A 23709-nucleotide genomic window follows, 5' to 3' on the forward strand; every position below is an offset into this window, starting at 1 on the left:
GAACTAATTGCTATAAAATAAGTCTATCATTGTCCTAAAATACATGTCACATTAGGTTTACTAGTATGTTTCACCACCTTAATCCTTAAGAACCTTTTTGACAGGTAACATGTAAGTTTTTTTTTTTTTTTTTAAGTATGAAAATGGCTGTTGTGACAAAATCTACTACAACTATATCCGGTGGTAAGTAATAATGAATCTGCTAATAATTAATCTTTACTTTTCTCATATAGTTAAAACGTCACGTAGAATATCAGCAAAAATAATAATCGAAAAGCAATTGTATACTACTATTCTACTACATCAGAAAAGTAATAACAAAAACTGTTATTGTCAATTCAAAAGCGAAATATTCAGTTTTAAAAAGAAATATTCAGTTTAAATTTTTTTTTATTTATACTAGTAGCAAACTAGCAAGTTGATGAAAGAAATCAGTCAAGCTCGCTCACATCCACGAACGTGGCATGATCTCGTAATAGGCATTTCGTCACGTGGCGTTTAGCCATTTGATCAAAACTTGTCAGAACAACATGGGTCCCACTCTTTGTACGATTCATCTCAAAAGGTGAGAGAGATGAGAGTCTTACATCTTCCAATCCTGACCGTCGGAATTATTATTTTCTATTTCAATTTTTTTAAGGCAGAACCTAAGTGTGGGTCCCATGTTTTAGGGTTGTAGTACTGTCACGACCCTTTTTAGTTTCAGTGAACTCTGCACGAATTTTAACTACAATTATTTGACTATTTACAATTTTAATCCTTTAACTGTTTTGTAATTAAATTAAAGACGCTTTAGTTTTTTATATTATCAATCTTTTCCACTATTTTTAGAGAAGACGAATTACGATCCTCCTCCTGCTTCAATGGAAGCTCACCAGCAGCAGCCTGAGTCGGGATCCGATGACTTAAGTCAACGGAGGAGGAGCTACTGGAGATGGAGAAAGCAAGCTTTTTTCCCGGAATTCTCGTTCCAGAGCTTCTCTTCATACAAGTCAGCTCTCTCCGCCACTTGTCCCCGCCTCGCCGATCGTCTACTCTCTCGTTCTTCCGACGCCTACGAGATCGATGCAGCGCGCCGGGAAAGCGAGAACCCTATGCGTCGTTGTCTCACTTGGTGGGACCTTCTATGGCTTAGCTTTGGTTCTGTTGTCGGCTCTGGTGTGTTCGTCATCACGGGTCAGGAGGCTCGGACTGGAGCGGGTCCTGCCGTTGTTCTCTCTTACGCTATCTCTGGTGTCTCTGCTTTGCTATCAGTTCTCTGTTATGCTGAGTTTGGAGTTGAGATTCCTGTCGCTGGAGGCTCTTTCTCTTATCTCAGGGTTGAATTAGGGGATTTTATTGCGTTTATTGCTGCTGGGAATATTCTGCTTGAGGCTATTGTTGGTGCTGCTGGATTAGGGAGGTCATGGTCTTCGTATCTAGCTAGTTTGGTCAAGAATGATTCTGATTATTTCCGGATTAAAGTCGATTCCTTTGCTAAAGGGTTTGATCTTCTTGATCCGGTTGCTGTTGCTGTGCTTTTAGTTGCTAATGGTATTGCCATGAGTGGAACAAAGAGGACTTCTTGGTTGAATTTGATTACTTCCATTGTCACTGTTTGTGTTATTGTGTTTATCGTCGTTGTGGGGTTTACTCATTCTAAAAGCTCCAATTTGGTTCCGTTTTTCCCTTACGGAGCCAAAGGTGTGGTTCAATCAGCTGCCGTTGTGTACTGGTCATACACTGGGTTTGATATGGTGGCGAACATGGCTGAGGAAACCGAGAAACCTTCGAGAGATATACCTATTGGTTTGGTTGGCTCGATGTCTATGATCACTGTGGTTTATTGTTTGATGGCTTTGGCGTTGACTATGATGGTGAAGTACACTGAAATTGATGTGAATGCAGCTTATTCTGTTGCTTTTTCTCAGATTGGGATGAAATGGGCTAAGTACTTGGTTGGTATATGCGCTTTAAAGGGTATGACCACAAGCCTGCTTGTTGGATCTCTAGGTCAAGCTCGGTACACCACTCAGATTGCTCGGTCTCATATGATTCCTCCATGGTTTGCTTTGGTTCATCCCAAAACAGGAACCCCTATCAATGCTACTCTCCTTGTAACTATACTCAGCGCAATAATCTCCTTTTTCACCAGCTTAGATGTTCTATCAAGTGTTTTCTCCTTTGCTACCCTCTTCATTTTCATGCTTGTGGCAGTAGCATTGCTCGTGAGACGTTACTACGTGAAAGATGTAACTCCTAAGACCCGTTTGTTAAAGTTTACTGGTTTTCTGTTTGTAATCATTGCTTCTTCCATCGGAGTATCAGCGCTTTGGAACGCAGGCGTTAGAGGTTGGATCGCTTATGCAGTAATCGGAGTTATTTGGTTCATAGGCACTTTGGGATTGGCATTGCTACCAAAATCCCGTGTTCCTAAGGTTTGGGGAGTCCCGCTTGTTCCATGGCTGCCATCGTTTTCAATCGCCATGAATCTTTTCCTTATCGGATCACTCGGATATGTAGCATTCTTGAGATTCATTATCTGTACCATGGTGATGCTTGTGTACTATCTGTTCGTTGGTCTTCATGCAACTTATGATGTAGCTCATCAGCCACCGGAGCAAGCAAAGTTTGAGGGAGAGAGATGATAAAAGAATCGATCACAACACTTCAGTATGGTTGGTAAATTGTATAAATTTCCATGTTTTTTCTTATGTAACTTCAATACTCATGTATCAAATGTACAATAAAATTAATCTTTCCACATCCATTATTTTCATTACATATTGAAAAAAAGCTTGTTGTACTGTGTGTTGTATACTTGTATTTGTATCATCTATCTTGGAATTGAACAACCTGTTCTCACAGCTTTATTTAGCTACTTTGTGATTATATAGTTAAGCACTACTCGTATTCCTATATATAGATTTTATTTTATCTGTCCCTTCCTGTTCGAAATAGAGTTCCTCAATTATTAAGATCACAGTTTCTAACGAATCATGATAAAAACTTATCATCATATGCCAGCCATATCATTATCACACCATACCATTTGATGGTAAAGAGAAAAATATCATTATGATCCGAGCTACCGGTAACCCGGACACATATCCCGGTAAGGCGGTAACTGGGATCGACCCGGTTAATTAAGCCGAACATTTAAAACAGCCCGATAAGATAACCTAGGCCCAAAGCCCATGACCCGATTTTTAACCCGATTTGTAGTAGCGGTTGCATCAGACGGACTTTATATCAAAGGAGAAGCCGGGATAGAAGAAACGAAGCGTGAAATAATAACGCGAAATTTCCTTTTTCCTGTGATTTTGCTCAGAAGGAGGAGGAAGAAGAAAGAGGCGACATGGGAGAACGGAAGGTGCTTAATAAGTATTATCCGCCGGACTTCGATCCTTCGAAGCTTCCCAGGCTCCGGCGACCGAAGAATCAGCAGATCAAGGTTCGTATGATGCTTCCAATGAGTGTCCGATGCGGTACCTGCGGAAACTATATCTACAAGGGAACCAAGTTCAATTCCCGTAAAGAAGACGTCATTGGCGAGGTAATTGAATCGATTCGATTTTTTTTTTGTTTGATCTCCGTTCTGTGCAATTGGTATGGAAAGTGTTGATACGAATGCTTAGGAATGTCATCTATTTTCTGTTTTTTGGGTTTCAGTGAAGAATATCGAGATTACTGTCGTCAGTTCGTTCATTTGAGACTTATCTTGAAAACGATTTCAGATTTGTGGGGTTTTAGGGTTTCGAGAAATTGAGCTGTTGTTTGGGCTGGTGGTAGAGAAGCTAGTTTCTACGTCCTGTTATAACTGAGTACCATTACCTCTTGATATTACTAATTTCGCTTCTGAGCAAGGAATTTTGCCTTTACCATAATCTAGTTCGAACTACTTGAATAGTTATTCGTGGCTTATTCTAATGAAAGGTTTTTTTTTTTTTTTTGCTGATATGCAGACGTATCTTGGGATTCAAATATTTAGATTCTACTTCAAGTGCACCAAGTGTTCTGCAGAGCTGACAATGAAGACGGATCCACAGAATTCTGATTACATTGTCGAATCTGGGGCATCTCGTAATTATGAACCCTGGCGTGCAGAAGATGAGGTAAGGACTTCAGACATTTAGCTTTTGAGGATTATGTTGTTCTTGAATGGTATTGAAGCACACCTTTCTAGTATACTAATTTACTTTGGTTTTTTCTGTGTAGGAGGTTGATAAGGATAAACAGAAAAGAGATGCTGAGGAGATGGGGGATGCGATGAAGTCCTTGGAGAACAGAACTTTGGACTCTAAAAGAGAAATGGACATTATAGCTGCACTTGATGAAATGAAATCAATGAAGGTATCTTCTCCTTTTTTTATCACAGTGTCCAACCCTAAAGATCTGATTCGTCATACTTTGGTTACACTGCCGGATAAGTTTTTTTGTACTGATTTACTTTTTATTTTTCTTTTTGCAGACTAGACATGCTCATGTCAGCGTAGATGCAATGCTGGAGGCCTTGCAAAGAACAGGTGCCGAGAAGGTATGTTCCTTTCGCTCTTTGCTTGTTAATACACATACTGTTTTTTAGTTAATAAGAAACAGAAATTTCAAACCTTGTTCTTAATAAGCGAGTCATCTTATTGCTCTTTGCACATCTCATAGTGTACCTCTCTCTGATAAAAGTCGTCTTGATTATTGATATGTTAAGTTCTATTGCTGACTGAGGCAATAATTTGTGTTTCTTTTGACAGGTAAAACGAATAGAAGAAGAAGATGAAGCAGTTATAAAGTCTATATTTGGTGTAAGTTTTCATATCATTCTTGTGTAAATGTTGGTTCTCCACATGATACTAAGCTTTGCTAAACTTTGTTCATATCCCCTATTTTCATCTGAAATGCAGAAACAGAAAGAAGTTATTAGGAGGATTGCAGATGACGACTTTGATGATGATGATTATGATGATGAGAGCTTTGATTATCCCAGCCATAATAAGGAGAAGAAAGGATCATCTTCAGATCTTTCAAAGGTATCCGCCATAAAAACATATTTCTTTCAGATCTGCCTCGTTCTATCACAATGTGTCGATTTTGTTTTTGAATCACGACTAACTGTTAATTCTTTTAATTTGAATGCAGAAGAGAAAGGCATCAGAGGATAGTCCAAGCAACCCCACAGATATTTTGACTAGTTCTTCTGCAGGTAGGTTATCTATCTATCTTTTTTGAAGTTTACGACTTTGATTTTATTTTGTCACTTGAATAATTTTTAATGGTAATCCTTTTGCAATCAGATAAACCAAAGGAGCCTAAGAAACAAGCTACCAGTAAACAACCGTTCAAATCCGTTCACATAAAAGTCATCAAGAAGGAATCCCAACCAACTTCTGCAAAACCAGAGGAGAAGAAGAGCGATGGTGTGGCTAACGCCAGTTTAGTGTCTCTATTCCAAAACTATGGTAGCGATGAAGACGAGGATTAATTGTTTTTGTTCTAAACAGAATTAGCACTTTCACAGATTTATCACTGTTTTAGAATCGGAGAATTGGAGCCCATCCTTGTACTGTTCATATATGAGATCTTTCAGTAAATTTGAAGTTATATTACGATGCATATTGCTGTTCATGAAATTGTGTTTGCAGGTAAGAAGCAAGAGAATCGGCAATTGATTTGGATTGATAGTTAGGTTAGCTTCTGGTGAAGCCGACCAACTTACAAAAATCTCCAGATAAGTTCAGCAACATGCATCCTAATAAAAAAAACAGAAATGGTGAGCACACCATTTCTTGAATCACACTCCACACCAGATGCATCTCACTTCTGCCCTTTCTTCCTCCACAACTCACCAAACATCTTCATCCCAGAACTCTTCCTCTTTCCACTTCCCGATCCATCATCAGAATCATCTACCATTCCTGGCGGTTCAATAAACCCAGCAGATGTCGTGTCAAACAGCCCACCTGCAAAACACTTCTCAGTTGATCCAGAAAGAACGGCAGCTGCAGCATCCGCGGCTTTCCTCCATTGCTCAGTTTGAACTCTAAGCTTCTTCATCTCAGCCTCTAATGCGTCTTTTTCTTCTTCCATGAACACGAGCTTCTCCTTCAGGTGAGCCGTCTTTGCTCTGCTTTCTTCTAACTCTTCCCCAATCCGAGTCACCTTTGAAGCCATATCATCTTCATGTGCTTTCACATTAGACATCTTTGAAGCTGAATCGCTTAATTGACTCTTCAAGCTGTCGTTTTCTTTGCCTAGTGATTCATGTTCTTTCTCCATATCATAGAGTCTAGCTTTCAACATCTTGATCTCATCTTCCTTTGCAACCAACTTCTCAGCTTCTTCATTTCCGCTTCTCGGTTCTACTTCCTCTACCGCAATCTTCTCAACAGGAACCTCAAACACATCAGTCTCTTTCTGTGCATCACCCGGGATTTCGTCTCTATCGATCGTCTCAGCGGCCTCATCAGATGCAGATCCCTCCACCCGAGCCAACGTGTTTGGTTTCTTTGACTTGATATGAAGCTCATCTTGAGCTTGTTTCTTGACAGCTTCAGCATTAGCCAACTGCTCCTTGAGCAATCTTAGTTCCTCTTGCGCTTGTCCTAACTGCGACTCTAGATCAGATATTCGGCCCCCAAGTTTCTTCTGTCGAAGAGGATCACTGTGAGGTCCAGCGCTTCTAGGAGATCTACGGTCAACAACACCAGGCTTAAAACTCCGGTCCGTAGTGATGAGACGGTTGGGATGATTGGAGACAGAAGTAGATGAGGATGTCCTGAGCCTTGGAGCTTGCCTCTGAGACAACTCCGAAACTCTAAAGAAAGACAACACCGCAAGAACTTATCTTAGTCACACAATTTACTTGAATCAAAAGATCAAAATTCCAACAAATATATAGTCGAAAACCTTTTACCTTGGTCTTGGCATTATGATATTCTGCAGAGGATATAACACTACAGACTACAGTTGCTGGAAGCTCGAGGGTTTTATGGATTGCTTATGAGAGAATCTGGAGCATAAAAGAGAAAAAAGAAAAAAACATGTCATTCATTACTTCAACTACCAAAGCCATCATCAACACTCCATGTCTGAAAATTCCGGAGAACTGAGATAAGATTGTAATCACGCGCCGTCAAAATCGCGCGTGAATGTTTACAAAAAACAGTAATCTTCAAACTTTCACCCAAAATGAGAGAAGAAATTTCAAAGCAAATAGAAAAATAAAAGAATTTAAACTCACCTAGAAAGATGATGATGAGGCCTACTTAGCATTTGAAATCCAACAAAGTGAGAATCTATTAGAAATAAATAGTCAAAGAGTGAATATGAAAAAGATGGATTTGCGTTTTGGCTGATTGCGAGTTAATAATAGTAACAACAACAACATAAAACCAGAAGAAGAATACCCAAAAATGAGCAGAAACAAAGAGAGAGAGAGAGAGATGGCTGTTGTAATGTAACGCATGTACCTTTTCGAAACAGACAGCTTTATTTGAAGACACTCTCACTATCCAAGAAGCCTTGAGAGAGGGAGAGAGATAGAAAAATGAATAGTGTTAATTTTTTTTGAAGATTTGAAATAAAGCTGAGTGAAATTGGGCGTGGTGAGGATTTAAAATTGAGGGACCATTGGTTAGAGAGAAGAAGGGGACAAAAAAAGTAATTCATTTTTTAATGTCTTGTAATAACGTCCACATATACACAATTTACATAACATCTTGTATATAATAAGTCCTCTTTATTGTTTTGAATTGCAAACCATCTATTTAATGTCATTTCTCAAATTTAATGGCATCACATAAATTTTGTAGTTTTTTTTGTGTGTGCCTGATAATGAACAAGAAATAAATCATTGAAGTAGAATTAAAAAGATCTGTAAGTTATAATGATGAGAATGTAAATAAAGTTCAGGAATTAGCCTAGACAATTATGCATATATAAATGTGGATTTATGTGACATACATTATTATAGTTTATCATAAATACACACACACATGTATTTCACCTACATGTCCATATTTCTGACACTCTTGTTTCCTTTTGTCGGTTTTCTACAAATTCCAATTTTTTACAAACCTTTTTTCTATTACACCCTTCTCTAATTTCGACGTTTCTTTTTGTCATCTCCAACACGTCGAGAAACCAATTTGATGTTTCTTAAGGAAAACAAAAAACCAAAAACGAGACTACAAAAAAAGTGTAATTTTATATCGAGCATTGAATAGCCGTTTAATATATATTGATGGCAGGTTGTCCAAAAAAAATATACTACATATATTGATGGCATGGGTGTCCATATCAATAAACAATTATTCTTAATTTTATTTAGTATTTTTGCGTGGATTGTGGTGTAGTTGACACTTTCTTGTTTTTTAGTTTTTTTCGTTTTCTTTTTTTGTATTATTTTGTTTTAATTAGGTATATATGGGTTTTGCAGTCACTTGTATTTATACACTATATGTTTATACCATTTCGTTTAGATGTGTACAATTGTGGTGTTTATTTTTTATGAATTATTAGGATGTTGTTTCTTGCTTTTGAAGATCCAATCTTATCATTGACTGATATTGTTCCCAATACATTTATTGTATTTTAGATTTTCTGATTAACTGCTTATGTAAACCCTTCATACGTTGATGTTGCAATAATAAGTTATTTTTTAAAAATAATTATCTTATGTGTAAGTGATTATGTTTGTATGCCCATGTTTTGGTCTATTATCAATAAGATCGTTTCTGTTTTTCTTTAGTTGGCTTTGAAACCAATTTTGAGTTAAGCAAATAATGAGTCGAATTATGGTGTTAATAATTAATATAAATTCTTATGTATATATATTGTATATATGTGACTATAAGTTTAGCTAACTAGAAAATTCTGTAATATTTAAATATAATCTTGAACATATATATATATATATATATATATATATATATATATATTTTTTATTTGTGGGAGGAATGTATGAAATTATTGGATAGAAGTTATTTTTGAGTTAAATGACCTTTTATGCCTTCAAAGTGAGTTAAATATTAATAAATTTTTATATGTGTCTTGACTTTTTTAAAAAGGAATACCAAGTGTTTCCTTCCAAATTTGAAGTGACATAGTATTTTAGTTTTCTTATATGATTTTATGAACTTCAATGTAAAGGTTTTTCAAAGTAATAAGTACACTCACACTGATTGAATTCTAAATTTTGGAGAAATGTTTATTTCGATTAATCATCTGCTCTTATAAATATATTAAATAAGTATGTTGTTGTTCCTACAAATAGGACAACATATATTATAGTTTATCCATAGAGTTAAGCAATAAAAATGGAACTTGTGATTGCAAGACAAAATGTTTATATATATTATGTTACACATTGATCGTTTAAAAATGAATAGCAACATCTAATTCTCAAATAAAGTTGATTTTTTTGTTAAAACCAACATATGTGAATTTAAATTTAACTATGCAAATTTAAAAAATAAATATGAATAGATTAGAATGGCAAGAAATATAAAAGAAATATTTTATTTTTATATAAATAAAATAAAAATTGAAAACAATGTTAAATATATATAATACTTTCTAAATTAAAGTATAGAATCAAACTCTTACAAGTTACGACACATATGAGATATAACAACATTTGATATTGGTAGGAGAGGAGGAGAGAATGTTACTATAAGATGGTAATCCAAATTAGATAATGAAGATGAATATTTAAAAAATAGAACAATGTAAAATATATATATATATATATAATACTTTCTAAATTAAAATATAGAATCAAACTCTTACAACACATATGAGATATAACAACATTTGATATTGGTGGGAGAGGAGGAGATAATGATTACTTATAAGATAATAATCCAAATTAGATAATGGAGATGAATCTTTTAAAATAAGAACAATGTAAAATATATATCATGTAGTCTCTAAAATTAATATTTAGCATTAAAAATTTACAATGATATTTCATTTGTTTTTTACAACCCATACAACATAATTAAGAAATCAAAAATGAAAAATGATTTGAGGTATTGTAGAGAGAATGTGAAAATGAGATAGTAAAAGAATGGCAATATGAGAGAATGAGAGATTGAGAGAATGCTTATTTATATGATAAGAAATGATGGAAGTTACATTTAGAATTATGGAGTTACAATAGTAATTTATTGTGTTTGAATAAAATTGAGTGGTAGAATATGATTAATGTATAATTTATTTTATTTTCAGTTATAATTTTATTTTAATGTGTGAGTTAAATGTATTGTGTTTTGTTGGGTCTTAAATATTGTTTATAACAATTAGAAAGCAAATAAAAAAATAAAAAAAATTAGAAACATTAAATGAAAATCAACCAATAAGGAGAGACCAAAACCTTACTTTTATATATATGATATATTGCTTTAAACTTTGAAATGAGAAATATATTATAAATAATAATTTTACATGAGAAATATATTAATTTAGCCAACCAAAATATGAATATAAGTTTAGCCAACCAAATTAATTAAAAAGTATTAAAATCTAACCAAAAATATTTTCTCTTGAAAGATAAATCAGTTAGTAGGAGGAATGAATTAATGTACAATTATTGGATAGGAGTTACATTTGAGTTAAATGGATTTTCATAACTTTAATTATAAATAAATATTTTAATTTTTTATAACCTAAAATAAAAGGAATACCAAGTGACCGAATCAAAATTCACATGATTTGGCTGTTTGTTGATATAAACTCAACACTTACACATAATATTTCAAAATAAAAAAATATTACTTCTGAAGTGACAAACTAAATTAGTTTTCTTATAAAATTATATGAATTCTTCAATCCCAATAATTTTTAAAACCCCAAGGATGACTTATCTTTTTTAGGTTTTTTTTTTTGTTTTTCACTCATCAATTTAATGTATAGTGCTAGATTTCATACTAATGGTTTCATCTTTAGAGAATTTAGTTAAACGGTATTTTTAAAATTATATTTTATTTTTATATTTAAGTTCCAGTTGAATATGATTTTTTTTTGGATCATTTTTTATTTTGATTAAACACACAAAAACCAATTGTTTAATTATGTTCTTTTTGTTTTCAAAAACCTCAAATCATAGAAATATATATATATATATATATATAAATTATATTGATCTTTGCAGATTTATCAATTGGATCACAAAACAAAATAGTTCTTTATAAATAGAGATGATAGACTTTACAAAACAAAATAGACTTTATAAATGGATAATTATATTGATCTTTATAAATTATTAAAAATGATACATGAATATGTGAGATAACCAGAGACATAATAGATAATTAGATATGGATCATTTCAACTTCATGATCTTATTGTGTGGTGAATATTGTAAGAAAGTATAAAATAATGACTCCTTTTAAAAGATTAAAATATATATATAAGATATACATATCATACAAACTCTAAAACTAAGCTTTTTTACAATGATATTTGATTTGATTTTTTATAACCCATACAACAACAATAACAAAAAAAATACAAAACAAAACAAAACAACAAAAGAGATTTGAGAGTAGTGGAAGAAGATGAGAGAATGAAAGAGTGATAGACTAAGAGAATATGATCATGAGTATTTATAGGAAGAAATGATGAAAAATTACATTTAGAAAAATGAGAGTTACCATTCTAATTTATTGTTTTGTTTTAATACAATTGATTGATACAACTTAGTGGAGAAATAAAGTTAATGCATAATTTATAGAGGAATTTATATAATTTCAGTTTTATATTATGTGAGTTAAATGTAAAAATTAATTATTTTTAAATTTATGTTTTAATATAAATACTTTTTTTTGTTAAAATTGCATTGTCAAATACTAATAAAGAGAGAGTGAAACCTTACTTTATATATTTATATATATGATTGTCACCGGCAAATTTGAATTTCATTTTAGTTGGTCATTGTCATTACTTGGTCAGTGTAATAGACTATGTAGTTGGCTCTATTACTTCAAATAGTGCGCTACAAAATCATTCACCTTCAAATTTAGTTTCACGTGTTTGAAAACAGTATAATAATAGTACTCCTGTTTCATGAAATTTGATTTTTCAGTTCATAATTTGTCGTACTCGATATTCTTTATAGTTTTAAAATAAAGGTGAATGGTGTGTGTAAAAAAGAAAAACTAATAATCACGAACTTCCAAAACATATACAACTTTGTTTAAGTTGATCATTCCCCATTTCGAATATAAATCCCAATAGGACTCGGACTAACATGGGTTAAATGGTTTGGTCAAAAAGTAGAAACTATAATAGTACTCAGTACTCACATTTACGTTCTAAGGAATTTTTATTACTTGTGGGCAACTAAATGTAAATGGACGCTCCGAAAAGGTGAAGTGTTCTTGATATTTCAAAAATCAAAGACAAAGGCATGTGAGTGGAGGAACTCTAAGCAAATCCCTAAAAGGCTATAATAAACCCCTTAAAAGTTAAAACCCCAAAGATGACCACCACAATTCAATTTTTATGTTCTCTTCTCATTTAATACCAAAGAGACCAAAGCATATGAATCTTCATTTCTTCAACTACTAACTAACTTTTCTTTTACTCCCCCTTTGCATCCCACAATCATCCATTTGTCACAAACTCATACAAACTGATAGTTCATGGGATGGCAAAATCACTCCGCATTTATGCAAGGTTCTACCAATATAGATTCTCACAGAATAACGATATATATTCCATTTTTTGTATTATCAATCAATCGCAAAAGACTCGCTGCAAATCTAAAGCAAAGTTTCTTTTCCTGGCCTTTACAGATTTGTACCGGACCCGTATGTTACCAGTCAATCGGAATATATAACCAAACAACCAACCTTCTCTATTGGAATTGAAAACCATTTGTCTTTTCCTATTGGCACATGTACGAGTGATCAACAAACACCCTGAAAACTAACTAACAAAACTAAAATCATTCACTCACACTAACATATATAAGCAACGACTATATAACAACTCTTAAAACTTTCTACATTTAGGAACTCTATTGCCATGTTACTTCCCTAGAAACCTCACTCCCACTATCATCAGCTATATCAGATCTTGCATAGCTGGTTCCTGCTCCTTGAAGGTAATGGTTACTATCTTCGGCTATGGTATTGTAATGGCTGTTGTTACAACTGCCTATAACCATGTTGTGTGATGCAACGTTATCGTTTTGATTGGAGGAAGATTCACCAACCATTTGCTGGCGTTCAGCAAGAACAGCGATTGCACAAGCTAGCCCACCCGATGGAGATGATGATGATGGAGTCGATGGTTCCACGTTATGATCTTTCTCTGAAATTTCACCAGGTGAAGTATTTCTCTGAATTCCAGATTCCTGATTCAAAATGAAAAGAGTTAGGCTTATCTTATTCAGGAAACACAACATCCTTAAAAGTTAAAATACAGCAATCGAACAACTTACCTGCAATGAGAGCCATATTGCTTCCATGACCATTATGTCCTCAAGATCGAAGTCAGATTGGCCATCCCTGAAGAGTTTTCCAGATAACCACATAATAAGTAACCTGATGTAGACCACTCAGATTGAAATTTCTAAAACAGGTATTACCGTTGTAAATATAGTTTTAGCCAGAAAAGGAATGATGTGAAAAATGTAATACAATGATTGATTAACTAGAGACAACTTAACAAGATGTTGTGATGATTGTTCTCGAAGCATCAGAGTTTCTCAAGAGAAAGAACTAATCCAATGAAAATAAAACAGCTAAATCGAGAAAAATGGTTGTGGGGATGAATCTTATGCACCTCATGGCATGAAGCGACATAAAAATTCACTAAGATCCATTTCTAGGAAAAATGACAAACCTTGTAACCTGAGGATGCGATGGAAGACATGAGTCTTCAGATGAAACAATTTCCCCATCATCCTCTGCGTTAAAACTATTTGATTGTGATTGCAAACCAAGAAAAACATAAATGGAAGTTCTGAGACATGCTGAAACCGAGACTAACCTGCAGCAGAACCATATTCTGTATCAACAGCTGCTGCACTAGTGCTAGAACTAGAAGAAAATGATTCCAGACGTTTCTGCATTCTTTCTTCATCTTCTTCAACCTCCTTCTGCCTCATCCTTATTTTAGCTTCTATAACTCGCTGCTCTTCCTTCAGAACACAAAAAGAACAGATACGGGCAGAATCAGCCAGTACTTCAATCGTATACTCATTGAGAAAGTAACTGTATTTCAAGATTTAAGTCTGGCTTACAATTTGTTCAATGTTCTTCTCCTCTTTAGTCTTCCCTCCACGATACTCGACAGCATAATTGGAAGTTTTGCAAAACGGGCATCTTACATTTTGTTAAGGGTGACAAGGAAAGAGAAAAATGTCCATATGTGAAGAACAAAACCTTAATACGTAATATGAGAAATCAAAGGATACTGAGTAGGTTGAGCTGAATTAGGACTCTTCATCCGCAGAAAGCACTCTGTGTAAAACCAAAACACAAAGTCGATGAATACAAGAATATAAAAGATTCGATAGTTATGAGATGGCCGACGAATATATTCAATTTACCTGTACAAATGCTTTTCATACAACATCTTGACCTATTAAGGCTCGGATAGTACTAGAAGCACACAAGAAAAAGAACAAGAACAATAAATTACACAGAGTTAGTCAATTTCATCTTCTTAATTGAGGCAATAAGGAAGGAAGAAAGACAGACTTGAAGAGACAAAATACAAACCAGAAAGCAAATAGGACACTCTTCAAGATCATGATGGCAGGAGCTTTCTTCATGACCAGGATAACAAGGAGCAAGCTTAGACTCTAAGATGAGCTTCTTAAGCTTTTTAATGTCAACATCTTTGCTCATGTATAAACCTTGTTGTGGCTTAGTGAACCTTTCGTCCACAGTCTGTCTCTTCCTTCCCAGCTTATTACCCATCACAATTGCCTATTCAATGCTTTATGCCTTCAAATTAAGATCACAGAGAACACACACATTCACAACAAGAAATCAAACACTGTATTTTCCTTTCTACAATCCACAAACGCAATTGAGAGCACGCAGCAATCCAAAAAAGATTCCTTTTTTCACGAAACTAACAAAGATCAAAACCCAAAATTTCCAACCTTTAATATCAATTACAGCAACTCCACGCAATTGAAGGGTCGCAGAACAACAATTTCAAACCCTTGAATATAAAATAAGTAAGAAAAGTTGAAAGAGTCGGCGAATATACCTTAATGGAGTGGAGAATCTCGAGGCAGAGAGAGAGTCAGAGACTTAGATAACGATAAGAGAAGACAAAGATCAGAACTTTTCCTCTGTCAGAGAGAGAGAGAGAGAGAGATACAGTAATGTTGTTGTGTAGCTCTACCGCTACGTACAATGTGTATAATCGCAAAGATTTTTTCTTTTTTCCTTTAAAAAAAAAACAGAGTTTCGTGTCTGAAAGTTTTGAGTTTTCGGTATGATTTACCGATTCTTTTGACTGAAAAAGATTGTAAATTTCGACAAAGATGATGGAATTGAATTGATGAAGAAGAATCGTAAACGGTGGAGTTAGTCCGATACCAAAGAAATGAACCTTCGTCTATCTTTTTTGTTTTTGTTTTCACTCTTCCTCCTTCGTTATCTCCCACGCGCCCCTCTCGCGCGTTAAATTTCTCCACGCTTTTTTTTTTTTGATACTTTATTCATTTCGACTTTTGTCAATTTAAAAAAAAAAAGTTTGTCTTTTTTGCTATAAAATAATACACTAGACGAAAAAAAAAACCGTATTAATGATAATATAAATCTGGTTTTAAAAAAATATGTAATTCTGCTACATATAATTTCAAAAAGTGCATATTATTTCCTTATGTACATTAAAAATGCATTAAGAAAAAAAAAAAAAATGTTCACATTCTAAAGGAGTAAAGGGATCAGATCACTCGCGTATTTTACAGAGGCTTGAGATGATGATACTAAGATTAAACCCAATGGGCCTCAAATAGACCAAATTTGTGAAATTAAAATAAGTAAAAAACTAATTTTTTTCACTAAGAGTCAATTGGCTGACCAAAGATTGTACAATTCGCCGACGGGAGGGGTCTCCCTGAAAAGGCTATCGAACTCCGTCGTCTCTGCACCCCCTTCTGTTTCTTTTCCTGTGCTGCAGAACCTCTGCGATGAATCTTTACCACCGTAGCCTTGACCGGAGAACTCGAAAGAACCATCGGCCACGACGGCATTTTTACCGGTGAGTTCTTGAACAACCGTCTTGAAGCTCCGAGCATCTGTCTGAACGTACTGTGTGTTTATGAATACAACCTTCATCGGCTCTGATCTCACTCCAGCCATCCTTTTGTTTTCTATGAATTTTGTTACACGATAAAAAATAAGTCACTTGGTTTTGCTCTGTTGAGTAGTTTTGCCTTTTGGATCTCCGGAGATGTTTCTTGTATTTATATGTGTAGATAATTATGAAGATATATACATAGAAAATGAAAGATTATATTCGTGGGAAGACTGAACTTTTGTCATGTTAAAGATTTTTAATTATGTTCATTATGTTCAAGGAGGTCAATTTGGAGAAATCGTCCATTATGTTCGGCAAGAAAGTCCCGCCTGATGTAAGATCTCGGATTAAAAATGTTATTGGTATTTCTAGAGAGGGTGGAATGGGTTCCTATTTGGGCATTCCTGAAAATCTCCAGGGCTCGAAGACTGAAGTTTTTAGTTATGTTAATGATCGTTTAGATGAGCGAGTTAATGGCTGGTCGGCGAAGATTTTATCAAAAGGGGGTAAAGAGATTATGATCAAATCAGTTGCGTTAGCTCTTCCGACTCATGTCATGTCATGTTATAAATTAACTCAGGAGTTAACGTCCAAACTTACGAGTGCTATTTCAAAATTTTGGTGGAAGTCTAATGATAAGGCCAGAGGTCTACATTGGGTAGCTTGGGATAAGCTCTGTGAGGATAAATGCGATGGGGGTTTGGGATTCCGTGCTCTGGAAGAATTTAATGATGCAATGCTGGCTAAGCAGTTTTGGAGGTTGATTCACTACCCAAATTCTCTAATGGCGCGGGTGATGCGCGGTCGATATTTCAGGAGAAAACATCCTTTACTGGCGACTAAACCCTATTCCCCATCCTTTGCATGGAGGAGTATTTTTTCGACAAAGGGTTTAGTAGAAAGAGGGGCGAGGTGGCTCGTCGGGACGGGACATAATATTTCCGTTTGGAGAGACCCGTGGATCCCGGATCATCAGCCAAGACCGGCGAATGGCAGGGGTAGAGTTCTCCATCCTAATCTGATGGTCAATCACCTAATTAATCCCCTTACTTTGGATTGGCATTTGCCTACTCTGGAAGAGTTTTTGGATCCTGCGGACATTCAGTTTGTACGGAGTTTGGCGGTCAGTAAGTCATTGACTCCGGATAAATTGATTTGGCATTATACTAAATCCGGCAAGTATTCAGTGAAATCTGGTTATAGGATAGCACGGGAATTTCATAAGCCTCTCGTTTATGGGCCGACATGCACAGTTTTACGGGCACAAGCTTGGAAGCTTGATGTTCCCTCAAAGGTCCAACATTTTTTCTGGCAGGTGGCGTCTGGGTCCCTTCCCGTGAAAGAACGGCTTGCTCACCGGGTTGTCCGTTGCGTCGATACGTGTCCGCGGTGCGGTTTAGCGGTGGAGACTATCAACCACGCTCTTTTTGCGTGTGTTCGCTCGCTTTTGGTGTGGGAGCTATCTCCGATCCAGTTGTCTTCGACTGGTTTTCCTTTTGGATCCGTGTATTCGAACCTAGATTTTCTTTATTCCAAGACTTTTTCAAATTCTGGGGGACCTAGCATTGGCTATAGGTTGCCTTGGATATTGTGGACAATTTGGAAAGATAGGAATAATAGGGTGTTTCAAGGAATAGAAGCAGAGCCCATTGATATTTTAAATCAGGCGTTAAACGATAAACTTTATTGGGAGGAGGCCAAGTCTGGCCCGGAGACTTATGTGGTTTCCCAGCCTTCCCTGGAGGGTAGGGATTCTTCGATTCGTTGCCAGGTTGATGGTTCCTGGAAAGGTACGGATTCTTTGGAAGGCTTGGGTTGGTGGTTTGGTAACGATGATAGGACGGTACTTATGGGAGCCCGCAGTTTGCGTCGTAGTCCCTCTCCCCTTCATACGGAGTTTGAAGCTTTGATTTGGGCTATGGAGTCTCTTCGGTCGGCGGGGATAGATTGCTCCAACTTTGAGTCTGATAGTTCCGAGCTGGTGGCGATGGTACAGGCTCCCGACGATTGGCCAGCCTTCTCGTATTTGTTGGAAGACTTCCAAGCGCTAAGATCATCCTTCTCCACCTTCACTCTGACGAAAATACCGAGGACGTCTAACGTGAGAGCTGATTGTCTGGCGCGCTCTTCTAGATCTCTAGTTTCTGAACTTTGTTTTGTAAACTCTTTCCCTCCAAATTGGGCAACCAATTCTGGAATCACCTTTTAATTTATTTAATTGTTTGGTTGAAAAAAAAAAAAAAAAAAAAAAAAAAAAAAGATTTTTAATTATTTTTTAGAAACATTTATTATCATGGGGACTCCTTTATATGTACGTACTATGGATAAGAGTTTTTGGTATTTTTTTATTTATTTTAGCATATAGTTTGTATTTGGTGTATTTGGAAAATAATAATTATATAGGTGTGTCGAATGGTTTTTTTTTTATTCTAGAAAAAATGCTTTCGTATGGTGTTACGATCATATGAATAAAAAAAAGAATATTTTATATACAGATATCAGGATTCAGTAGTGGCGCAAATTTTCTACGTACTAATTACTAAAGAAATTATACACTCAACTAATTAACGTTACATTATAAAATCTTTTATCTAGAGTTTTGTAACGGCGGGGTCAACTGAAACAGGAGATTATTACTTGTTGGTTTGTTTATTTTTTGCTACGTTTCACTTCACTGATAATTGATATGTAGACAAATCTTTGATTGGGGTTGTTATTTGTTTTGGTACACAAGTTCGACGATATATTTTATTTAGCATTATCTAATGATCTAATCTATCTAAAAGAGAGTCAAGAGACTCGATAAAAGTTAAATATTTATGGTCTTTGGGGCAATACGGAACTATTTATGGTCTTCACAATTATTGTATTGGTCTTCGACGTGATTCTTGTACGGGTGAGACAGGTTTGACCGTTAAAAATTCAAGCAGCCTTGACGGACCAACTAATAAATGGACTTTTGTTATTATTATCTGACCATTAATTTTTTTTTGTTATGTTGAAAGAAAGAATCATACTATTTATATAGTATATACTATTGTTTAATGGGTCAAAGCACGCCTTATTTGATTGGATGTGGAAATCACATCACGTGAAACCAGCCTACGATATATATTAGCAGGACCGGTGTTAATAGTAAAGCCCGATTGACACCCCTAATTTGATGTGTGATTGATTGTCGAAAATCTTGGGCAAGTATACAATCTAAAAAATATCACAATTAGGGAATAAAGTAGAAGATTTAGTATTTAGTTAAGGAATATATCACTAATAAGAAGTGTATGTTTAGTAATTTGTTTAATTTACTATATTTTCTTGATTGCATGTATAAAAATTTTAGAAACTAAGGAATTTATTTCAATTTAAATATTTTACGTAGCATTAAATCATCATAATGGATTTCTTTTTCTCTCAAAATCCTACTACTAATAACCGATTGTTTCTATTGAATGGTGTTAAATTTTCATAATTGATTTCTTTATCTATAAAAATTCTTATACATTAATATTAAATCGATTTTGTATATTAAATTGATTTCCCATATTTTTATTTATTGTCTTTTTATGCAATTTTTTAAAGATTAACTTTATAAATAACTTTTTAAACAAGTATAACTAAAGGGTAGAACACCAATGTACTTAAAAAATGTTAATATAAGATGCAACCAAAATAGGACCATGACATTTTATTAATTTATAGTGATATTAATTTACCTATAAATTAATAATTATTATTTTATAGTGTAAACTAATAATTATTAATTTATAGATATACATTTTAAGTGTTTAAACTTTTTAAAATTATGAATTAAGACAATTTTAGCAAAATAAGATTAGACTTTCGGATGTTATCAATTTACAATTGAATTTGTAATATTTAGAAAATATTATTGACAATCAATTACAAATAATCTATAAAAATATCAAAATGAAAATGATGCATATGTTAAAATTGAAAACTTCAAAAAAAATTAGCTATTTTTATGACATGTTATAGATTATTTTCTATTATTATAGTTTGAAAATAAAACATAATAATTTTTTATAGATATGAGTTCTATGAGAAAATTCAAAATTCTAAACACATACATATATCCATATATATATATATATATGTAAATTTATATATATATATATATGTAAATTTACATAATTATTAATTTACAATATTATTGGAACTATATTTTACTTGGAAATTTTTTAAAAAATATTTTATTATTTTATCAAATTTTTAAAATTTATTAATATATAGAGTATTTATTTATAGAGTATTAATTTATAGAAGTTTTACTGTAATAGTTTTCTTGATTGTGTTTGTGTAATTCGTATGCATGAATTTCAAGAATATTTTATACAGCTAGCTAATCTCAATTGATTCAGACCCCAGACCCAAATAAAATACATATTGAGTAGTATCTATAAAGATTTTAGAAAGAAATTGTTTTTTTTACCCAAAATTGGTAAAAAAAGATACATATATCCAAATAATACACATGTCAAGTAGTACATATCACTTTTATCATTCTGGATTTCTTAGCATAGATCGTTAGGATATATTTCTGTATAAGTACACGAACACCTGTAATCATATTGCCTCCAAAATCATTTGAGAAAATTAAGCATATTTTTTTGTCTTTCTTTCAAAACTTAAAATAATCCAAAACAAGAGAGGGAATAGAAGGTACTAAAAAATAAGAAGATGGCTTACATAGATTTTGTGTTTAAGGTTTCTAGTTTGACTCTTCTTTTCATCATCGGCACAACAAGTCGCCCAACCACTGTACCAAAAGTATTCGACGTTCGAAGATATGGTGCTAAAGGTGACGGTAAAACGGTTAACACCAAGGTATTGATATGGTGCTTGACTTTTTTATATATTGGATTTCAGATCTGTTTAATTTAACTTCGTACATCCATCCTATTAATTAGTATGATGGAATTATAATTAGTTTTTTAATTTATTGAAGAGCATATTTTTTTGTTTGTGACTACAAGTTTTTTGAATCTTATAAATTACTAAAGAGTTTTTGTCTAATAAAATAGTCTACCTTATTTGTTAATGTATATCATATAAGGCGTTCACAAATACATGGAAGGATGCATGCACATGGGATGGACCGAGCAAAATGTACATACCAAATGGAAGATTCTATCTTGGTGGTGTATCATTTGTAGGGCCGTGCACTAGTAAGATTTCATTTGTCATTGATGGAACTTTGTTGGCTCCTCCGAACAACAATGACATTAAAAAAGAAACGTGGATCAATTTTGGCTACATCGACTATCTCACAGTTTCCGGCAGTGGCACCATCGATGGTCAAGGAAAAAAGTCTTGGTTACTAAATGACTGCCAAAAGAATACTAATTGTCCTAAACTTGCTATAGTACGTACCATTTCTTAAAAAAAATTTATAACATTTTTTTAATCATATTTCCACAGTGTTTGTATACATTACAGAATATGGGATTTGATTTCGTAAATAAATCAAGGATGGAAGGGATAACATCACTCAACAGCAAAGCAGGGCACTTTAATTTCTTCTCTGTTGATCATTTTAACATCACAGGAGTACACATCACAGCTCCCGGCGATAGTCCCAACACTGACGGCATCAAAATAGCTTTATCAAGCAACATACAAATCTCAAACACTCACATCAGCACTGGAGATGATTGTATAGCAATGCTCTCTGGAAACACCAATTTTGATATTTATAATGTCACATGCGGTCCAGGACATGGGATAAGTGTTGGAAGTTTGGGAAAAGATAGAAATGAGAAGAACATCAACGGCTTAACGGTTAGGGATACAATATTTACTGGTACGTCCGACGGTATTCGGATCAAGACATGGGAATCTTCGGCTTCCACGATTGCAGTTTCCAATTTAGTTTATGAGAATTTACAGATGATTGATGTTGGAGCTCCTATCAACATTGACCAGAAGTATTGTCCTTATACATCCTGCCAGAAATTGGTAACTTACTACGCAAAAAAAAAAACAAACTTCTTTGTTTTAAAAATCTTAGTCGAGTTTAATTTACATGTTAAATTATCATTTTTGCAGGGAGATTCTCACATTCAGATTCAAAACGTGACACTAAAAAATATTTGGGGAACATCAAGGAACAAAGTGGCTGTGAAATTTCAATGTAGCAAAAGTTTTCCTTGCAAAAATGTTCACTCAAGTGACATTAATTTAAAGCACAACGGAGTCGACGGTCCTGCAATCACCTTGTGTGAAAACATTAAAGGTTCTGCTACCGGCAAGATGATTCCTCCGCATTGCTTGAATTGATTTTGTCAAAACAAGTCGTTTTGTTGTATTTGATATTTTCGTGATAGCTGTGGTGTGTTTATGCATGATCTAGTTGTGATGATGAGATCCTAGAGTAGATTAATTAATAAATTCTCTAAGTTAAAATCCTTCAACGTTGTGATTTTGTATTCAACAAATCTGTTAATATTTTCGAAATAAAGTATCAAAGTTGCATACTGAATTGTCTTTTAGATATGAAAAGTCACTAACTCACACGGTTTATTTTATACATAATCATATCTATTTTTTTTTTGTAGTATAACTTTTTATTGAATGACAAGACTTCGTATATATATGTATAGCCTCTAATTAATTACAAAGGGTTTTAAATGTTACTAGCAAGGCAAATGTAAGCAATGCTCGAATGAAAAAAACTAACAGTAGTAATAGCATTTGTTGGTGCGGGATTTAGCACTTCCGACATACCGAACTAAACCAGAAAGACAATTTGGTTATTTAACTGGGAATCCGGTTAAGAACTCAATTAGGTCATTTAAGCCCAATTCGGATAGAGGAAGCCCAGCCTCGAGGGTGAAGAACCGACTTCCACTTCGCCCGGCGGCCGATCCAAGAGATAAATCAACTTTCCTTATTTCAGTTCGTCTCATAAGGAAAGTTAATATATTATGCGATCTATGAATATGTATAAAGAGGGAGAGACTTCTCCATTGTAAAGCATCTATTATTGAATACGATTATTCAGTTCTCTTCTTGTTCTTAGCAATAAAAACCCTAATTCTTCGAGATCAATTCCCTTTCTTCTAATTTCAAAGCTTAGATCGGTTTTCTAGAGAGTTTACTTTACTGAATTTGTTTTCCCCCATAAACAAATTCATCGTGGAAACCAGTTTCTACAGCATTCGAACCATCGACGGCCAAGGAAGTGACTCTTGGTCCTCCTCCTGTGCATGCAAAAAATTGTAGGCCTAGACTACCTGCTGTACGATTTTAAACTGTTTTAAATACTATAATGAATTACATCTATATTTATATTACGTTTGGCATATAATTTTGCAGAACATGGGATTTTATTTCGTGAGATACTCAAGAATCAGTAGACTAAAATCACTCAACAGCAAAGGAGAGCACTTGAATATATTCACCGTCGATCACCAACATCACCAGAGTCAATATAACGGCACCTGG

General features: G+C 34.2%; 6 protein-coding genes across 13 annotated transcripts; 3 read left to right on the forward strand and 3 right to left on the reverse strand.

The window, feature by feature from the left end:
- The first annotated feature begins 807 nt into the window (after positions 1 to 807).
- On the forward strand, positions 808 to 2846 carry LOC104740402 (cationic amino acid transporter 8, vacuolar). Its single transcript, XM_010460975.3, has one exon. It carries the CDS (start codon positions 864 to 866, stop codon positions 2625 to 2627), a length of 1764 nt encoding a protein of 587 aa, XP_010459277.3. The 5' UTR covers positions 808 to 863; the 3' UTR covers positions 2628 to 2846.
- A 164-nt stretch (positions 2847 to 3010) lies between these two features.
- On the forward strand, positions 3011 to 5586 carry LOC104740403 (uncharacterized). The gene is made up of 8 exons (XM_010460977.3): positions 3011 to 3535; positions 3945 to 4094; positions 4198 to 4332; positions 4451 to 4516; positions 4728 to 4778; positions 4878 to 5003; positions 5113 to 5176; positions 5268 to 5586. The coding sequence occupies exons 1-8, from the start codon at positions 3338 to 3340 to the stop codon at positions 5453 to 5455; spliced, it is 978 nt and encodes a 325-aa protein (XP_010459279.2). The 5' UTR covers positions 3011 to 3337; the 3' UTR covers positions 5456 to 5586.
- Positions 5587 to 5629: 43 nt separating this feature from the next.
- LOC104740404 (interactor of constitutive active ROPs 1) lies at positions 5630 to 7579 on the reverse strand. Of its 3 annotated transcripts, none has more exons than XM_010460979.2 (4): positions 7443 to 7579; positions 7214 to 7268; positions 6887 to 6982; positions 5630 to 6787 (listed from the first exon to the last, which is right to left on the reverse strand). In XM_010460979.2, the coding sequence occupies exons 3-4, from the start codon at positions 6898 to 6900 to the stop codon at positions 5788 to 5790; spliced, it is 1014 nt and encodes a 337-aa protein (XP_010459281.2). In that variant the 5' UTR covers positions 6901 to 6982; positions 7214 to 7268; positions 7443 to 7579; the 3' UTR covers positions 5630 to 5787. The 3 variants fall into 3 exon arrangements, with proteins under 3 accessions (XP_010459281.2, XP_010459283.2, XP_010459280.2); XM_010460981.2 differs by having other exon boundaries at positions 7214 to 7234; positions 7443 to 7560; XM_010460978.2 differs by lacking the exon at positions 7443 to 7579 and having other exon boundaries at positions 7214 to 7438.
- A 5232-nt stretch (positions 7580 to 12811) lies between these two features.
- On the reverse strand, positions 12812 to 15678 carry LOC104740405 (E3 ubiquitin-protein ligase DA2L). Of its 6 annotated transcripts, none has more exons than XM_010460982.3 (9): positions 15205 to 15678; positions 14706 to 14933; positions 14534 to 14585; positions 14399 to 14444; positions 14225 to 14306; positions 13972 to 14122; positions 13825 to 13888; positions 13421 to 13487; positions 12812 to 13333 (listed from the first exon to the last, which is right to left on the reverse strand). In XM_010460982.3, the coding sequence occupies exons 2-9, from the start codon at positions 14904 to 14906 to the stop codon at positions 12995 to 12997; spliced, it is 1002 nt and encodes a 333-aa protein (XP_010459284.1). In that variant the 5' UTR covers positions 14907 to 14933; positions 15205 to 15678; the 3' UTR covers positions 12812 to 12994. The 6 variants fall into 6 exon arrangements, with proteins under 6 accessions (XP_010459284.1, XP_087339645.1, XP_010459286.1 ...); XM_087483519.1 differs by having other exon boundaries at positions 13825 to 13899; positions 15205 to 15598; XM_010460984.3 differs by having other exon boundaries at positions 14706 to 14915; positions 15205 to 15540.
- An 88-nt stretch (positions 15679 to 15766) lies between these two features.
- Positions 15767 to 18498, reverse strand: LOC104743350 (VQ motif-containing protein 1). Its single transcript, XM_087483522.1, has one exon. The coding sequence runs from the start codon at positions 16305 to 16307 to the stop codon at positions 16014 to 16016; it is 294 nt and encodes a 97-aa protein (XP_087339648.1). The 5' UTR covers positions 16308 to 18498; the 3' UTR covers positions 15767 to 16013.
- A 2024-nt stretch (positions 18499 to 20522) lies between these two features.
- Positions 20523 to 22739, forward strand: LOC104740407 (exopolygalacturonase). Its single transcript, XM_010460985.2, has 4 exons — positions 20523 to 21090; positions 21320 to 21628; positions 21703 to 22221; positions 22312 to 22739. The coding sequence occupies exons 1-4, from the start codon at positions 20944 to 20946 to the stop codon at positions 22540 to 22542; spliced, it is 1206 nt and encodes a 401-aa protein (XP_010459287.2). The 5' UTR covers positions 20523 to 20943; the 3' UTR covers positions 22543 to 22739.
- Positions 22740 to 23709: the final 970 nt, after the last annotated feature.

This window comes from Camelina sativa, chromosome 14 (assembly GCF_030686135.1).
Source record: "Camelina sativa cultivar CO46 ecotype springtype chromosome 14, ASM3068613v1".
Classification (NCBI taxonomy): Eukaryota; Viridiplantae; Streptophyta; class Magnoliopsida; order Brassicales; family Brassicaceae; genus Camelina; species Camelina sativa.

What these genes read in the sequence shown, in the direction of transcription:
- LOC104743350 (XM_087483522.1), bottom strand. Translation starts at nt 16,307, where the DNA reads ATGGCTGGAGTGAGATCAGAGCCGATGAAGGTTGTATTCATAAACACA.
- LOC104740403 (XM_010460977.3), top strand. Translation starts at nt 3,338, where the DNA reads ATGGGAGAACGGAAGGTGCTTAATAAGTATTATCCGCCGGACTTCGAT. An exon ending in CATCTTCAGATCTTTCAAAG is followed by an intron (nt 5,004 to 5,112) that starts GTATCCGCCATA and finishes ATTTGAATGCAG; the next exon opens with AAGAGAAAGGCATCAGAGGA. An exon ending in TTTGACTAGTTCTTCTGCAG is followed by an intron (nt 5,177 to 5,267) that starts GTAGGTTATCTA and finishes TTTTGCAATCAG; the next exon opens with ATAAACCAAAGGAGCCTAAG.
- LOC104740407 (XM_010460985.2), top strand. Translation starts at nt 20,944, where the DNA reads ATGGCTTACATAGATTTTGTGTTTAAGGTTTCTAGTTTGACTCTTCTT. An exon ending in GTAAAACGGTTAACACCAAG is followed by an intron (nt 21,091 to 21,319) that starts GTATTGATATGG and finishes ATATCATATAAG; the next exon opens with GCGTTCACAAATACATGGAA. An exon ending in ATACATCCTGCCAGAAATTG is followed by an intron (nt 22,222 to 22,311) that starts GTAACTTACTAC and finishes TCATTTTTGCAG; the next exon opens with GGAGATTCTCACATTCAGAT.
- LOC104740402 (XM_010460975.3), top strand. Translation starts at nt 864, where the DNA reads ATGGAAGCTCACCAGCAGCAGCCTGAGTCGGGATCCGATGACTTAAGT.
- LOC104740405 (XM_010460982.3), bottom strand. Translation starts at nt 14,906, where the DNA reads ATGGGTAATAAGCTGGGAAGGAAGAGACAGACTGTGGACGAAAGGTTC. An exon ending in AATTCAGCTCAACCTACTCA is followed by an intron (nt 14,307 to 14,398) that starts GTATCCTTTGAT and finishes ACAAAATGTAAG; the next exon opens with ATGCCCGTTTTGCAAAACTT. An exon ending in TCGCATCCTCAGGTTACAAG is followed by an intron (nt 13,488 to 13,824) that starts GTTTGTCATTTT and finishes AAAACTCTTCAG; the next exon opens with GGATGGCCAATCTGACTTCG.